General features: G+C 35.4%; 1 protein-coding gene across 9 annotated transcripts in view; it reads left to right on the plus strand.

Annotated features, from left to right (window-relative positions):
* The window catches only part of LOC134271787 (potassium voltage-gated channel subfamily B member 2-like), a 28,516-nt gene extending 14,261 nt beyond the window's left edge, over positions 1-14,255 (plus strand). For 5 of the 9 annotated variants that reach the window (XM_062753997.1, XM_062753992.1, XM_062753995.1 and 2 more), the window contains exons 3-7: positions 7,472-7,507; positions 8,599-9,675; positions 10,755-11,445; positions 13,003-13,824; positions 13,910-14,255. In XM_062753997.1, coding sequence (XP_062609981.1) covers positions 7,472-7,507; positions 8,599-9,675; positions 10,755-11,445; positions 13,003-13,814 — 2,616 coding nt within the window. In that variant the 3' untranslated portion in view covers positions 13,815-13,824; positions 13,910-14,255. Of the gene's footprint in view, positions 1-7,471; positions 7,508-8,598; positions 9,676-10,754; positions 11,446-11,925; positions 11,990-13,002; positions 13,825-13,909 lie in introns of those variants that run through there. The other 4 variants (XM_062754001.1, XM_062753998.1, XM_062753999.1 and 1 more) reach the window with 4 other exon arrangements.
* Positions 14,256-18,761: the final 4,506 nt, after the last annotated feature.

An 18,761-nucleotide genomic window follows, 5' to 3' on the forward strand; every position in this document is an offset into this window, starting at 1 on the left:
TGTATAATGATGGGGAATGGCGAGAGCAGGTTCTCTGGGGGTCAGACGGTGATGTAGGGAACTTAGAAAATTGTCATTCCTCCATGGCTCCCTGTCAGAAAAATCCAGTTGCAAATTAACCAATTAGCTGTGTATTGGAAACAAATTGTGGGCCGGAATTTACTTTTGGGATGATCTGGAACTCTGTGTAATGGGGGTTTATTTCCCTAGCTAGAAGAACATACTCACTGAAATTGGCCATCTTGTAAAGAAGATTGCTGGGCATGTGAATTATTGAACCCTGTTGCTCGGCTATGGTTTCTGTTCGTGATTTATTTTGCTACGTTTATTAATTTGCGATTGAAATATGTTCTGGCATAATTGAAATCAATACAACTGTAACCTTCTTTTTTTCTTTCTCCATGTAGCAATTTTCTTAACTTTCTAGATATTATCTGATAAAAATGAGAGTATTTGCCTTTAGTTAAGGGAAATTAGGAATGATTGTTATATAATTCATTTCCCAAGATAACTCATTTCATGGAAAATATTTTCATCTTAATTCAAGTAAAACTAATGAGATCCACGCTATCCGTCTTTTGGCAGATTTTCCAAAGAAAAGAATTTTGTTTAAGACATTTTGAAGGGCGAAGCACATTTGCTTTGTTGTGATAATTATTTTTGCACGTGTTTATGATTTTTCTTGCCCGAATTACCTCCACTAGACTCCCCCACTTGTTTATGTTATCGTTTCACGGTTAAACAGCAGTAGCATAAAATAGCTGTAGGCAGATGGCACTTATTTCCATCCTCTCTCGCTCGGCTCTCCTGCTTGGGATTCTGTTTTTATGGTCGTCCTGTCTTAGATGATCGATTTCTTTCTATTGTTTTTATCTGAGAATGTATGAGAGGAAACTTAGGTTTTTACCTTTTTTCTAAATTTAAAGATGCAATCATAAAATGCATTCATCGTCTAATTTCAGCATTGATTTGAGATATACGCGAAGAGCTTTTTAAACACAAACTTTTTATTTTCTAAATTCGTAAATGCAAGCCTATTAAAAAAGAAATAAATAACCTTTATTACCAGAACTGATAGATAAAATAAATCTTACTTTAAAGTTAAATGAATTTTAGCTAGATTTTCATTGGAAGAAGATAAAAATTTATTATTTCTTTTCGTTGTAAACACTTTTCTAAAGCTAAGTTATGTGCGTGGGTGTAGGCTTGCCTTCACGTCTGGGTTACCGTAGTGCTCATCAGTGGAATAAGTCTGACAGTTGTAAAGTTCCAGACGTATTACCAAGATAACGGCTCGTTGTGACTTCAGAATAGGTGTCAGTCTGAGAATGACCTGTAGCGCCCTGCTACTCGGTACTCTTTGCCCTTTAGTTTAAAATTTCTTTCTTTCTTTTGTTTTATAAAATCACCACACACTAATACATGTTTCCAAAATACTTGTAAATGATAAAAACACTTGTCTTTGTGGCATGACATTTCTTAGGTGAGGTAAAAATGAAACAAAATTGTTGCAACTTACAGCCAATAAAACACTTGTCTTTGTGGCATGACATTTCTTTATGTGGGATAAAAAAGAAAAATAAAGGGGAAGAACCTATTAAAATTGCACCTTCCAAGGGGGGGGACAAAATCGTTGACCATGTGATTCTGGTACTTTTTCTAATATTAAAAATAACCAGTATGCCCCGTCCTGCCTCAATGAAACCCGGAAATTCTACAACCTCTCTCATACCTTTAAAGTCTGTAGATTCCATTTACTTAACTTCGATATGTTTCATCCACTTGGACTTTATTTCTCTGTATTTTAATATGCAAACAATCTACTACAAATGCAAATGTACATTGCATTGATTGCACTGAGGGGTTTGTTGTTGTGCCTTTGAATGATAGAGTACTTCTTCTTCGGTTTTGATCTTTTTCACTGTTATTTACACTCCAGCCAATGTTAAGCATATGTAGTTTAAATTCATTGGCATAACTGTTCATATTAACAAGAAATCATAGTCAGAAATCAGAAAACTGACATCAATGCTTGGTATTTCACTGTGTCAATGTAAAAGTACATGTATAGAATTTACACCCGCCAGCTGCAATACATTGGCCTATTACTGTAAAATGACATGGATTTTTTAATTTCACTGTGTTAAGAGTTTTTATTTTTCGGAATAAAAACAATATGCTCTAAAAATTACAATCCAAATATTCAGCAATTATAAGTGGATGCCCTCGTCTTGTTTCTGCAACACGATATTTGTTTACAAGCCAAGAATCATTGATACTCAAGTGGCGCTGGGTCTGTGTATATTTAGGAATGTATGAAAACGTTTTTGATACGGCACAGAAAAGATGTTATGAAGGATTTTTATGACTTATAACATTATCTGTTGCAACTCTGGTAATACAATCATAGCAGTTTTCAAAGCTTTCCTGTTTACCGTTCCTTGGAATAAGACGTTTACAGAACTTGTGGCCGCTATTGCCCTTTCCATGGCCGAGATTGAACATCATTAGGAGAGTTATTATATTACGTTAGGAGAGTAATAACTCTGTTACACCATTTCGCCTAAGAACTGGTAGCAGGAGTTATTATCACGTTACTGTTATATAATATATAGACAGCTATTTTGTCTACATAATCATGATGGTCGTATGTTATTTGGTTTCTGGCTTTGATAGGGGGAAGGAAGACATGTATTAGTACTTGTAGTATCTCAGACATCCAGTATTTTTATTCTTCACGACTTCTGTGATAAAAATTCTTCGTAGACAGCCTTCACTAGCAATACAGCGGGTATTCCGGTTTGTTAGCCTGAGAGAGAGGCCATCTGTGCTAAATGTCTTGGAATCCATTAGGATCAATGCTGGAAACACTGAAACTTAATTTGCAAAATCTCAGATTTTATTCAGCACAGTGTAAAATTATTGACGTTTTTGTTTCATGGGCAATTGGTTGGAGCATCATTCAGTCCGATTCACATAGAACTCATGCATCAAAACATTTTTAGAAACTTTAAAATTCGTTTGATCTGCAACATGAAGTTAAGATTTGTTTCTAACTTTTATTTTCTTTTTTTAAATGGTCAAGCAGTTTGTACAAACTGATTTAGATTTGTTTCCCCGTAAAGCACCTCGTCAAACCTTAAACCTTAAAGGAAATTCAATGTAACGACAGCTGAGGTTGAGATTTAAATCTCTGATATACTTTTTTTTCAAATATAGGGTAACAATTTAACTTTTAATCAAGTTTAAACAAAACTCTTTACAAAAATTCATAAAGCTAAAACAACTGCAGATTTCGGATTGAAATCTATACTAGCTTTATCAATCTGGCATCATTGTTATCCTGGAAGCTGCATTTTGTAACTTCCTTCTTTAATTATAGATTCTTATTATATATGAACAGAATACCTTGTGTTTTCATCAGACAGGCTTTCGAAAATCAACACACATAATATACCAGATTTCTGATCAATACGCCATCATAAAGCAGCATGCTTGTCAAATTAATTTGGAGCGAGCAGAGATTTTATCTAACATTAATCAATTTGACTGTCAATGTTGTTTCATATTTTCTTTGAGACGTCCCAGTACATATCCTTTATTCAAAGGGATGAGTACTGAAAATTTAATTCCGTATTCCAACTAGTAAACCAAAACGCTGATGTTCCTAAGCTCATGGAGAAGGGTACCATTTCTCAATTGCATGTCAAACTCCCTAGCTCGTAGTCAAAAGGTCGAAATTGTTAGTAACACGGTACATAAGGAAAGGTCTTGTCTGAAGGAATACATCTGAGAAATATGAGTGTCTCTGCAATAACGTTTCAAAAGTAGATAAACTCAAAGGCCATGGTCAAACTAAAATGTCATGGTTAAAAGGTCAAAATGTTTGATTGAGAGAACGGTCATAGGCATTTTTGCATGTTGTTCAATCCATTTCATCAATTTGGATAAACATATTTTAAACCAAAATGTTTTTTACCCAAAGAAAGCTCTTGTCTGTTCACCATATGGAAATACGTTGCAATATGTATATGTGAAATGCGAGAGCCGTAGATTCAGCCATTTAAATAAATAAGGTAAAATGGTAAATGTTAATTTTTTCAAGAGATGGCCGAGATCAATGTCAAAATTGGTTTCCAAAAAAAAGTTCTCGTCAGACGAAAAAAAAAAATACAAAATATGAAAGCACTAGCTTTAACAAGTCAAAACTCATGACCAAGATAAAAATATTTCAAAAAGTGTGTTAAACTCTCATGTCACAAGGTCAAATCTTTTGGCACCTATAAAAGTTTTTGACACAAGGAATATACATGTGAAATATGTCAGCACAAAATATTTAAAACTAATCTTGCTTATGACTAAGGTTTAAATTTTTCTAAAGGAAGATATTCTCCAAGTTCAATAGATTAAAATTAGTACTTTCCAAAGAAAGTTTTTGTCAAAAGAAATAAATTTGAAATATTGAACTCCTAGTACCAATCGTTCAATGTCTTGACAAAGGTTGAGGTTTGGTAAGAGAAAAGAGGACCAAACAGCAAGGTCAAAGCCAAGAGGTCAAAGTCAAATATAATTGTATCCAAAGAAATTTCTTGTCACAGGGAAATCACTTGTAACGGTTGAAATCCCTAGCTCTGTGTCCAAATGATTTTCAGTAATAAACAAGATTTTGTTTTTGTGGGGTGACAGAGAGACAAAAGCAAAGAACAATTTGACCCTGAGTCTTCAGTTACGGGGGCATAAGGGGAACGTTATTTTTAAAATAAAGTACTTAAGGAAGTTAACTTGGACTTGTTTGTTTAACAACTACTGTAGACAAATCTTCTTTAACACCGTGCGTGACAAAAGATTTTGGATGCTTCAAAATTTCAATATTTTTTTCATATAAATATCAAATACAGTAATTGTGAGATTTGCCAATTTCTTAAAATTTTTAAAAACAGACGAATACTTTTTCTAAATTTTATAAAAAGATATAAATGTTTGTTTTAAAGCGTAAATTTACTATAATCAACTGCTGCTCAAAATATTGCGCAGTTCAAACCCCAGTCACCCGTAAAATCAATAACGAACCATCGGTAAATATTCTGAAACTAACAAAAATAAAAACCTAAGGTGAAGAAGAGTCGGATTTGATCAATGTGAAAATCATACGCCATGTTGTAAAGAATATCACTATATAGCAACTGTTACAAGTTCTTTTGTTTCATAGAATTGTTAATTACATTTCGTCAAGGACAAAGAAGCGGAAGATAATAACTATGTGCTAAAATATTGATATTAAATAATATGTTGTTTTTTCAATACTGAAATCGATTTAACGTAAACGGTGGAGAGAACGGACAATGATCGATCTAAAAAAACAACAAACAATACAAATATATAAAGAGGGCAAAAACACGGACTTCTGGGAATTCCAGAGGTGGGATCAGGGGCCTAGGGGGAGTAAGCGTCCCCTGCTGACCAGTCACGCCTACTGTGAGCCCTTTGTATATAGATAGACGGTTCAATCGCATTGCATTGTAAGAAAGGAAACTTTAAAGGGCAATAAAGGCGATGCTGATTACATTAGTATTTAAAATTCTCAATTTATATTTTTAGGAATTTTTTTTTAGGAAGCTTTCATATTTTTGTATTTTCATCGTCCAGAAAAAAACAAGAACATTTGAATAAAATGCAAAAAAGGATAAGCCAATGTGATAAAAGTGTGTGAATACAATTTCGATCATGTACATTCATAAGATTTTTAGCTCACTTCAACGAAGTTGGGGGAGCTTATTGTAATACCCTCGGCGTCGGCGTCCTGGGTTAAGGTTAAGTTTTTTGGAGCAGTTTTCTTTTTAAGTACTTCTATGTCCTATGATTAGACATGCATGGAAGATGTTTCTAGTGTGTTTCATTGTACCAGTCAAAGTTTCAGATGCTGCAATTTCAGCAAAGGAATGACCAGGTTAATGTTTTTGGAGCAGGTTAACATTTTTGAAGCAGTTTTTGGTGTAGGTCTCATTTCCGAGTAACTATAAGCCTATGTTGACCAAACTTGCATGGATGGTACATCTTAGGATGCACACTACCAGGCTTGCTTCGGATGCTGAATCTGACGCATGAGTGAACAGGTTAATGTGTTTGGTGCAGGTCTCATTTCCAAGTAACTATGAGCACTATAGTGATCAAACTTGCATGGATGATACAGCTAAGGATGCATATTACCAGACTTGCTTCGGATGCTGAATCTGACCTACATTTTCCGGTTGAGTGAACAGGTTAAATTTTTGGTGCAGGTTTCATTTCCAAGGTACTATGAGCCCTATAATGACCAAACTACAAATATATGGATGGTACATCTTAGGATGCATAAAACCAGACTTGCAAATATATCGGATGCTGAATCTGACCTACATTTTCCGGTTAAAAAAAGTGAACAGGTTAAAATTTTTGGTGCAGGTTTCATTTCCAAGTTACTATGAAGAACTATAGCCAATACAAATATATAAAGAGGGCTAAACTTGCATTGATGATACAAAAAGGATGCATATACCAGAATATATTCAGATGCTGAATCTGACCTACATTAAAAAAACGAGTGAACAGATTAAAGTTTTTGGTGCAGGATTCATTTCCAAGTTACTTTGAGCCCTATAATGACCAAACTTGGATGGTACATCTAGGGGTGCATTCTACTAGGCTAGCTTCGGATGCTGAATCTGACCTACATTTTCTGGATTAGTGAAAAGGTTAGTTTTTTATGCATGTTTCATTTCCAAGTAACTTTGAGCTCTATGTTGAGCAAACTTGCATGGATAATACATCTTAGGATACACACTAATGGACTTGCTTCAGATACTGAACAACGACATACATATTTCCAATGATAATGGACAACAAACAATAAAAGTATATGGGTGCAGGTCTATTACCAAGAAACTATAAACCCAACTTGCACAAATGATGCAACAAGGGATGAAAACTCTCGAACTTGCTTCAGATGCTGGATTTTAATTGCGTTTTCATGATGAAGAAGTAGTTTGAAGTTTTCATATAGGTCTATTCCAAAGTATCAAATCAAAATTGCATAAATTTTGCATTTTTGGATGTACACTTTTTGTTGGGTAATTGTGTGACTTTGTCTTACTTAAAGACAACATTCGTTGAGGTGAGCTCTGTAATCTCTGATTACCTATGTTTAAAGGATAAGATGTTTAGGAATCGTGTCTTGATACTAATAGAAAATTTAATTCTAGGATAAACTTTACAGCCAAGCAATGTATTTATATAGAATGGAACATTTGAGACAAATCTTAAGGTGTTTATACATAATTAATATAAATGTATTATATGTTTCCCGTTTTCTAGATAATGGCATTTTTGAAAGTTGAAAAACCTTGTATTTGAGATAAATTGCTCCAATGGAAAGAAATTCCTGGGAGACAAGGTTAACTGCAAAGAAAATGACAATTTTGGGATTTCATTTCAGACTCCATTTGAAAAATTTTGGGCCTACCTTGGCCAGGTATAGTACACAAAGCCTGTGTGTGTTACCACTTCCCTGAGAGCTCCGTATAATACCAAACGTATCGTACACAGATATGACAATACCACAAAAGAAGGCCAAATTTCAATGAGTTCTACCACAGCTTTCATTCTTGTAATGAATTGCAGGTTCGTTATGAAGTATATTTTGTGTAAGCTCGGTATTGTCATATCTCTGTACATATATTTGTAGCGGCTCACCCAACATTCACCATAACTAAAAAGATAAAGATTGATTTTGATCCAACTTGAAATATTTATAATAAGTAGCTGATTAAATGTATCTATATTCTTTTTTTCTTCTAACACATTCGGCTGTCACAAGCTCAGAATGTTTTCCTGCATAGTATGGCATTAAACAAAGGCTCACTTTTTATTTCGTTATATTGAGTATACATAATGCATGTCAATTTTTAGTTATTTTATAAAATGAGTATATTGCGTAGTTCGAAGGCTTTTTAGAGAGAAAAGATTCTGAATCAAATTTAATATTCTGAAGCCGCCTCTAGCTTGCTGATATAGTGTTAAGTTTTGTACCTATCCCTTGTTAATTGTTACTGGTTGATCGCATGTGATGATCTCTGTCTTATAGTAGGACACAACAGAAACTGAACTTAGAGTAGGTTTTAGACTGCATTGTTCTGAAAACTGTGAAATTAAATCTCCATTCAAAAATAATAAAAAAAATAATGTACAATTAATATTCCAGAATATCAAATGTTGTTCTCTTCGTAAATACTGTAATTTGTAACTCAGAATGACGTATTTTACATCATCTTTATCTGTACTGGTTCTCATCAGACACTATTGTTGTTGGTGTTCCTATACATTAATCTGCCATTGTTTACAACAAATACATGTACATTCCCAAGAATTTAACTTTTGTGAACTTGGAGGAAAGAGAAAAAAATCACAGTATTTTTCAGCGTACTCCTAAATCTTTTTGTTAATATTGTAAAGCATAAAAAATATGTAACTGCTGTTAGGTCGATATTTTGTATATACATGTATAATTCCCAATGAAGAATTTTGTACCACGTGATCATTAAACTGGTCTCCTTTCCTTTGCAGGTCTTAGCAATAGTGTCCGTACTGTTCATCGTTCTATCTACAGTCGCCCTCACTTTGAACACCATTCCCAGCCTCAACGAGGATAGCGAGGCCTCCAACGATCTGGAAATCATCGAGGCTGTGTGTATATGCTGGTTCACCTTAGAATACCTAGGAAGATTCTGGGCGTCTCCTAATAAGTGGAAATTCTTCAAAGGTCCCTTAAATATCATTGACTTATTAGCCATCTTGCCGTATTTCATCAGTTTAGGGTTGACGGAAACTAACAGACATACGACAGAACAGTTTCAGAACGTTCGTAGGGTAGTACAGATTTTTAGAATTATGCGAATTTTACGAATTTTAAAACTTGCGCGCCATTCAACAGGTTTGCAGTCGTTAGGATACACACTGCAAAGGAGTTACAAGGAACTAGGTCTTTTATTAATGTTTTTAGCTATTACTGTGTTATTGTTTTCAAGCTTGGCTTATTTTGCCGAGAAAGATGTAGATAAAACGAAATTCAAAAGTATTCCCGAGACCTTCTGGTGGGCTGCTATCACCATGACAACCGTAGGATACGGTGATATTTATCCAATGACTACACCGGGGAAGTTGGTGGGTGCAGTGTGCTGTATTTGTGGTGTGTTGGTCATTGCACTCCCCATCCCTATCATTGTCAATAATTTTGCCGAGTTTTACAAGGACCAAATGCGAAGAGAGAAGGCCTTACGAAGGCGAGATGCTCTGGAAAGGGCTAAACGTACCGGGAGCATTGTGTCGGTGCATTCCTTTAATATAAGAGATGTGTATGCAAGAAGTGTGGACCTTTTAGACGTTAACGTGGAGTCTGGCGGTGGCAGGGGGTCATGTGACAACGGACACAACTGTGATGTTGGGACTGTCAACAATGACGGCAAATGCGCAAGCGCACCACAATTCGTGACGAATTCGTCCGAGTCGGCCATTAAATCATCGAATGATCACTGTGATTTGAACAGTCTTCCTGACTATAAATGTGCAACAAATATAATAGAGACAGAGGAGGAAACAGACCCGAGGCTTTCCTCTAATCCAGCTTTACATTCGGAACATCAGGTACTCTTCTTGCAGTCTTTTGCATATTTCTAGTTCGCAATAAAAGCTCACTTTTTAAACAATTTAATGCTAATATACGATTCGATTCTTATTGTACATATGTTTTATGGATTGCTTGCTTGATTTTTACAAGATATTGGTTTTCCTCTTCTGAAATTTGTCATGTTCCAGTCCATTTAATCTTGATTGTTCAGAGTTCAGGTTCTCTTGCTTTTATTCCTTATACCAATGGATAATTGTAAATACAAAACTGCAAAAAGAGTCATGCTATCTATAGTGTGATACACTGTACTTATATATATGTCCCAAAATTGAGAAAATTTTTGTAAGCTAATCACAGGCCGTGGTCTGGGAAACAAAGTAGGTTCTTTGGCTAAACATCACTTTACAGAACTGCAACATAATGCCGTGGAGTTACCAAATTAATTAAGAAAGAACAGATCAATTACATTTACAGTGGACATGGTCGAAGTTGATTTCCTCATGTTTTAAAGAAGAAATCCAATAATAAAACAGACTAGTGGAGAAAATCAATTTTCTCTCAGGGGTTATCTTTTAGATACTTTTTAACGTTTTACACGCAGACCTCCACACCAGCAGAGAAACACAGCTTGAATATTGATCAGCTCTCATTAACGGAGATCTTTATCTCTAAGTCACATGTGAATACATTTAATTATCCTGACTGAAATTATGAAAAAAATGTAGCTTAAAATAATCAGATTTCAAGTGGAAGATATCTAAAGGATAAGATTATGTAATAAAGCAAACAGGCAACAAGATGAAACATATGCACATGGAATCTGCATGTTTAAGATAAACCAAGCTTGTCTCTAGATATCTGCATGACACCTCTCTGAAATCCTTTGCACAGTTTAAATTAAGGGTATATCAATCTGACAACGAAACCACTTTTGCTTTTTCAGACTTTCACCTGAATATGTAATTTGCTAGAAAAAGGCTGCATTTATATTGAGGCTTGAAATTTCAAAAAAAAAATCTTTTTTCATCACGTTAAAAAAAAAATGTTAAAACTTTTCTTTCTTTTGGTGAAATGACTTTTACCTTAATTCCTTCAGGGAAAGCTTGAATACCCATCAACTGCTGAAAATCTCATGCATGCGCGTTGTACCATTGAATTAAAACCGTTAATACGGCAGAGCAGCAACACAAGTACTGACACATTTAATAGCTGTCTGACTCACCCCTCAAGCCCCGGAGGCTCAGGGGCACAGGGTCATCTACAGAACAATTGCAACAGACATAATGTTTACATTAATCCATTGGAGAATTCCAGACTTAGTTCACTTTTTAATTTGACAGACAGTAGTTCTTGTAGCAAGCCGCTGGATTTGAATATAGATTATAAATGTCCCGAGAATGTATTTACAACTGACAGTGACTCTGTTCAAATTGTTCAGAAACTAGAAGATGGATATACTACGACTTGGAATCGCAGTGTTCTTCCAAACAATCAACCAAGTCCTCCACCACGACTTGTCCATCAGAAGAGTTCCGAAGAATCACCGAGAGCACCCGAAAGATCTCTTCTCAAACGTCACAAATCTGAGACGGGTAACCGACAAAGCAAAGTTTCTGGAATCAAGGAACGATCCTACTCGTCTTCGGATAACATTCATGATGAGAGCTCAAGCAAATCAAAAACTGCTAAATTTCGTAAAGCGGTGTCGTTGGCCAGTAGACTTCATTCAAGTCCTTCCACTGGTCGGAAATTAGCTAATTACCATTTAATCGCCAATCCACAATCAGGTATAGTCTTAGAATGACGACGTTCTCTATAAGTATGCATATTTAAGTGAAGGAGCTTAAATGAAAAATGCAAGTGAGCGAAAGGGTATAATAATCATTTTGTTTAAAAAAAAACATGGTAAGAAACCCTCGATTCATTTTTGGATAAATACAGACCCTTTGGAAGGAATGGAAGCGTTCATGAATGATTTTTAGAGAAATTTAATCAAACATTGTACCTGCATGTTTCCTTTGCTGTACAGCGCTCCGGCTTTAGCATTTTCTCTGCATTGTATCTTCACTAACAGCATCTTCATTACAATATGCATATTTATGTTACATGTACTAATGTCAAAAGTATATGTAGTTTGCCATGTTCAAGTATTTGAAAATATCATACATATATTCGTAAATTCACCAAGTTCATGATGATGATTTCAAACAAAAAAATGATAAAAGAAATGAATTTAAATGGAACATATTTTAACTGTTTGATTCCAGACGAGAAATTCCTTCTCTACTAACAAGCAGACGACAGAAGAAAAGAATGTGATGGGTTTCAGGTGTAGTACAGCGTTGGTGTGACCTTTGACCCTACTGTATTCTAGTTCCATGGCTTATCCCTCTGCTTTTCACTTGCTATGTCTGCACTGTACCTGCAATATTTAGTCCTCCAACCAAACCTTAAAAGTACTTTATACTTTAAGAATAATTCGTATAATGAACTTTACAATGGTAAAATTAAATACTCTTTGTTCTTTTAGGGTTTTGATATGATTTTAACTTTAAGTTTCACAGAGCAGCTTTTTATTCCCCTTTCCTTGCCCTACACTTTGGAGGTAAACCCGCAGCATGTGTGGTGCCGTTCTGCAAGAGTAGGATGTTGTCTATATTCGGCTTTTAGTCGTGGTCACACCAGTGTTATGTGCTTTCCTGAAACTCTTTCATGTATTATTACATTGCGATTTTGTCTGTGCCTTATCAATGCTTCATTGTATCAAATGACGTAACTTACACAGCTCAGATTTGCATTGGAATTTTAATTTTTCAATTCTTAGATTTGCAGGATAAATAAAAACTCAAAATTGATTTACAAAAAAAAAAAAAAAAAAAAAAAAAAAAAAAAAAAAAAGAAAGAAAGAAAAGAAAAGCTCGAGCAATTTACAAATCTTTATCCCTATAGAATTTTTTTCCATCTTTAATTCAATCCACGCAAATGATATCAATTTTTGCATTTTGCATATGAGTTCTACTTAGTCTATTGAACAATGATGGACAAAGAAGGTCATGTAATTTTTTGTAGCGCATGTCAAGCTCTGAGAGTCGCTGTCATGTTGGATATTTTGCTTCACCATCCAGTGCTTTATAGTAGACTTGCTTTATTTGCTCTGAAGCCAAGATTTATTTCAATTAAAAATACACCTGTATTAGGACTGTTAACATTTTATTGCACTCGATTATTGTTTGAGTCAGTTTGCTTAGAGCAGATGGATGTTTTTATATGCTTATGTATATGGATACAGTAGATAGTGTTCTTCCAGTACTGTCAGAAGACATAATTGTTTTCGTTTATTTAAGGTAAAACCAGTGAATGTGGAAAACTTCAAAACGGAATAACTACTGATTGTGATACTTGTACTCCATTCGAACCCCCTCAACCAGTGATGAAATCTATACTAAAAAAAGATTATAACGTCACTTCCGGTGATGACACTGAAACGCTTTTACATAATGCGTCAAATGATTGCGACGTATTTCAATGGGAAAATTCTCCAGAAAACCCTTCCAAAAACATTACACCCACGTCATGTTTTCCGGAAAGCGATCTACCTTCAAAAAAGGATAATGGAAATGAAGAAGACATATTTCCGGTGAGAGAAAACAGTGATGCAAAAACACTTCCGCTTTCTTCCTCCTTAAATTCATGTGGAACTCCTCTGACGGATAGGTTTGATGATTATAGTTTATTTGATTCTTCTGAAAATCGTGGTGAAGATGAGCTTGAATTTAGCGATAGTGTAGCGAGTCCCCAGAAAGGAAACTGTTGGAACAGAGATAGTGGGAACTCTTTGCCGTGGCAGAATAACGACACCAGCCCCTCTGACAATTTGGATATCGAGGAGAGCATGATCGGGTCGAACTCACTGGGACGGTCCCCGTCTGATGACAATAGTCTTTCATCTCATAACTTAATGCATATATCCCCTGTAGAAAATAATTCTAATACAGATCCAAAAAAGGATTTACAACAGACTGGCTTTGAATTTTTAACTGAAAGTGATTTAAATGGTCAACGAAAAGACTATCAGGTGGACACACTGTTAAATAATATCGGGCGACTGTCCTCGGACGAAAGCACCGAAATCTATTCCCAAGAAGCCAGTGGATAAGTGTTCATTTGTAAGTGATGTGAATGTGATAATCTTGTTTATAGTCATACCTTACGGATCACTATTTAATATTCTCGATTCTGTTCTTTTTTCAGAATATTGGAAGATAAGCTTCATTCGTTTTCAAAGAGAAGAATAGAACTAAAACTTTGTAATTTTTGCAGTCGATAAAAGAAACATTTTCAGTATTGTTAAAAATTTTCTTACTTAATTTTATTGCACATTCGTTGTTACGAATTTACAATTGCGTCAGTTGCAGGGGAATATTTTCTTTCTTATGTGATTGTTACATTTTAAAGTAATACATGTTATTTGCACTTTCCTGCAGTGTTTGATAGTTTATTGATTATTTGTTGTATAAATTTGTACAACGCCATCTTGTTCCTTCTAGAATTCAGAGCGTGCAAAATGAAATAAAATTGTTCTATTTGTGCGTTTTAATCAGTTTTCTAAATATCAATAGCAGTTGGTCTTATGTTTGGTAACCATTTATCGCCCAATGAGAAGCACGTTAAGTGTTATTTGATTAGAACTTAAAGTGTTCAGATCGTCCCAATTCTAAGACATTCTGTAAGTAGCAGTGTTGGCTCTCATTTCGATCTAAAGAATCGAGATGGCATTTCCTAGAACTTACATAATTAATTCTCCAAGAACTTTCTGATTTTCAATGTAGAGTCCTGAAAGATACTATTTTGGGATCGTATAGCTAAACAGGTTTATGAATTGACAATTATGAGCAAGTGAAAAATTCATTTCAGCTCAATACAAGCAGTAGTTGCTATGAGTATATCAACTTGACAAGCTTATTGCAGAACAGTATACTCTCTGATTGAGAGAATTTAGCTCACCTCAACGAAGTTGGGGAAGCTTACGTGATACCGTCGGGGTCGGCGTCCAAGGTCAAGTTTTTTGGAGCAGATTTCTTTGTAAGTCCTCCTATAGATGCCCTATATTGATTAGATACTAGTATGCATGGAAGATGCTTCTAACAGGGACGTAGCATCCGGGGGGGCCTGGCCCCCCCCACTTTTTTCCCCAACATAACCTTTACTATAGTAAATGTTAATCGATAGGATGGTTGGCCCCCCACTTTATAACCATAGTATAGTGATAGCAAGGATTGTAAGGAAAAAAATTGAAAGTGATAGTAAGTGGGCTTTGAAAAAGTTGGCCACTACCCCCCCCCCCCCCCCCCCCCCCCCCCCCCACGAAATAGGATTTTCGAGTTTGGGCAATTTTTAATTTTCGTTTTTTTTTCTTTTTTTTTTTTTGCTTGTCAACTTTTTCAGGTAAGTAAAAAAAAATTTTTCTCAGGTTGGCCCCCCCCCCCACTTTCAAAAACGATGCTACGTGCCTGTCTAATATGTTTCATGTACCAGTCAAGATTTCAGATGCTGCAATTTCAGCAAAGGAATGACCAGGTTAATGTTTTTGGAGCAGGTTAACATTTTTGATGCAGTTTTTGGTGTAGGTCTCATGTCCAAGGAACTATAAGCCCTATGTTGACCAAACTTGCATGGATGATACATCTAAGGATGCACACTACCAGGGTTGTTTCGGATGCGGAATCTGACCTACATTTTACAGATGAGTGAACAGGTTAATGTTTTTGGTGCAGGTCTCATATCCAAGAAACTATAAGCCTATGTTGACCAAACTTGTATGGATGATACATCTAAGGATGCATACTACCAGGCTTGCTTCGGAGGCTGAATCTGACCTACATTTTCCGGATAAGTGAACAGGTTCAAGTTTTTGGAGAGGTTTTATTTCCAAGTAACTATGAGCCCTATGATGACCAAACTTGCTTGGGTGATACATATAAGGATGCACACTACCAGACTTGCTTCGGATGCTGAATCTGACCTACATTTTACGGATGAGTGAACAGGTTAATGTTTTTGGTGCAGGTCTCATTTCCAAGTAACTATGAGCCCTATGATGACCAAACTTGCATGGATGATACATCTAAGGATGCACATTACCAGACTAGCTTCGGAGGCTGAATCTGACCTATGTTGACCAAACTTGCCAGGATGATACATCTAAGGATGCATACTACCAGGCTTGCTTCGGAGGCTGAATCTGACCTACATTTTCCGGATATGTGAACAGGTTAAGGTTTTTGGTGCAGGGATTATTTCCATGTTACAAGAAGGCCTATAATGACCAAACTTGCCAAGATTGTACATCTAAGGATGCATAATACCATGCTTGCTTCGGATTCTGAATCTGACCTATACTTTCTTAATGAGTGAAAAGATTAGTTTTTATTCAGGTTTCATTTCCACGTAACTATGGGCCCTATGTTGACCAAACTTGCATGGATAATACATCTCAAGATGCACTCTAATGGACTTGCTTCGGATGCTGAATTCGACATACATTTTCCAGATAATGGACCAGGTAAAAGTTATGGGTGCAGGTCTATTACCAAGAAACTATATGGCTTATATTAACCAAACTTGCACAAATTATGCATGAAGGGATGAAAACTCTCAAACTTGCTTCGGATGCTGGATTTGAATTACATTTTCTTGATGGTTGACTGGTTTGAAGTTTTTAGATAGGTCTATTCCACTATTCCAAAGTAACTGCAAGCCATATGAGATCAAAATTGCATAAATTTTGGATGTACACTTCTAGAATGTTGGTTAATTGTGCGACTTGGCCTAACTCAAACACAACATTCGTTGATGTGAGCTCTGTAATCTCTGATTACCTATGTTTACTTCTATTCTCGATACTTCTTAACCATTCATGGTTCGGTATTATAGCAAGACTTTAACATGGACGTAATGCGAATGTTTAAAGCTGATATTCCAGGAGCAAATATGTATGGCACGCCAAATTCACAAAAATGAGCAAATCATAGTTTCACAATCGATAAACTAGGTTTATCGGTTGTAAACTATAGTTTACGGACTGTAAACTATAGTTAACAACGTTAATCTATATTTTACATCCGTAAACCATAGTTAACGCGATAATCTATGTTTCACAACCGTAAACTATACTTAACACTGAAAACAATCATTTGCGATTGCAAAACATAGATTATCTGATAAATAAAGTTTCACGATTTGTAAACTGTAGTTTACAAACCGTTAACTATAGTTAACGATCTGATAAATATAGTTTCACGATTTGTGAAACTATGATTAACAACTCTTAACTATAGTTTACGATTGTAAACTATTATAGTTTGGTATGTTTATCAACAAAATCTATTGTTAACGCTTATTACAGACAGATAAACTTAGATTATCATTCGTAAACTATTGTTAACAACCGTTAAATATAGTTTTACAGATGAAAACTATACTTAACGAATCGTTAACTATACTTAACGAATCGTTAACTATAGTTTACGGTTTGTAAACTATAGTTTACAGTCGATAAACCTAGTTTATCAATTGTGAAACTAGGTTTATCTCATTTTTAGCTCTACTGGTCAGAGACCAGAAGAGCTTATGCGATAGTAATGCGTCCGGCGTCCGTCCGTCTATCTGTCTGTCCGTCTGTAAACAATTTTTCGAAATGCTACTCTTCCTTCAGTTTTGGTCTGATTTCAATTTAATTTGGCACACAAGTAGACTAAACTAAGATACATAATTCTGTGTATCGGTTTTTGATTTCGATGTACGTTGTTGCCATTGTTACTAAAAATAGTAATTTCTGTGAAAATCATTCAAAATGCTACTCCTCCTACAGTTTTGGTCTGATTTCAATATAACTTGGCACACAAGTAGACTATACTAAGATACATAATTCTGTGTATCGGTTTTTGATTTTGATGGGTGGTGTTGCCATTGTTACTAAAAATAGAAATTTTTGTGAAAATCATTCAAAATGCTACTTCTCCTACAGTTTTGGTCTGATTTCAATATCACTCGGCACACAAGTAAACTTTACTAAGAGACATAATTCTGTTTATTGGTTTTTGATTTCGATGAACGGTGTTGCCATTGTTACTAAAAATAGAATTTTAAAAAAATACTTTCAAAATGCTACACCTTCTACAGGTTTGGTCTGATTTTATTATAACTTGGCACACAAGCAGACTACACTAAGATACATAATTCTGTATATCAGTTTTTGATTTCAAAGAACGGTGTTTCCTTTGTTACTAAAAATAGAAATTTCTGTGAAAAACATTCAAAATGCTACTCCTCCTACAGTTTTGGTCTGATTTCAATATAACTTGGCACACAAGTAGACTACACTAAGATACATAATTCTGTATATCGGTTTTTGTCATTATTCTATTTATTGCTTTTGTAAAGTTTTATATCCCAACTACTACTTTTCTCTTTCTTTATTGTAAGTACAAACCAGTAGAGCTACAGTCTCGACAGAGACTTCTGGTTGTGAATTTGGCTTGCCATACATATGGCTTAGTTGCAGAACTATCCGTTTGTGGTTGAGAAAATTCAAACAGACAAAGAGAGTAAAAGATCCTTGAAGCATTGTAAAAACCTTTTATTTACGGCGACGCTTTTTCGTCGCTCGCTTCGGGTATTATTTCTTGTATAATCGTTTCCCGTTACTTCTATTTCTGGGACACTATTTATTTTTCAACGGTTCCAAACAGATCTACGTTGTTTATAGCCTTGGAATGTCAGCTTTAAACATTCACATTCAGGTGTCCATTTTGAAATCTTGCTAGAATAGTATAGAATTATAAAGAATAGGATTGATTGATTGTATATTGTTTAACCTCCCTCTCTAGAATTTTTCACTTATATGGAGACGCCACCACTTGCCAGTGTAGAGCTGCAAATTTTGCCCTATACTCGGCACTTAGGGCCGTTGAGCAGTGAGGGATGTTTTTCGTGCCAGCACCTACTGCGACAAGGGACCTCAGTTTATACGTTCTCATCTGAAGGAACGGTCTCCACGTCCCAGTGGGATTCGAACCCGCGACGTATAAAAGATCGACTCCTT

This window comes from Saccostrea cucullata, unplaced genomic scaffold (genome assembly GCF_032062105.1).
Source record: "Saccostrea cucullata isolate Sc308-1 unplaced genomic scaffold, CSIRO_AGI_Scuc_v1 ctg263, whole genome shotgun sequence".
Taxonomy (NCBI): domain Eukaryota; kingdom Metazoa; phylum Mollusca; class Bivalvia; order Ostreida; family Ostreidae; genus Saccostrea; species Saccostrea cuccullata.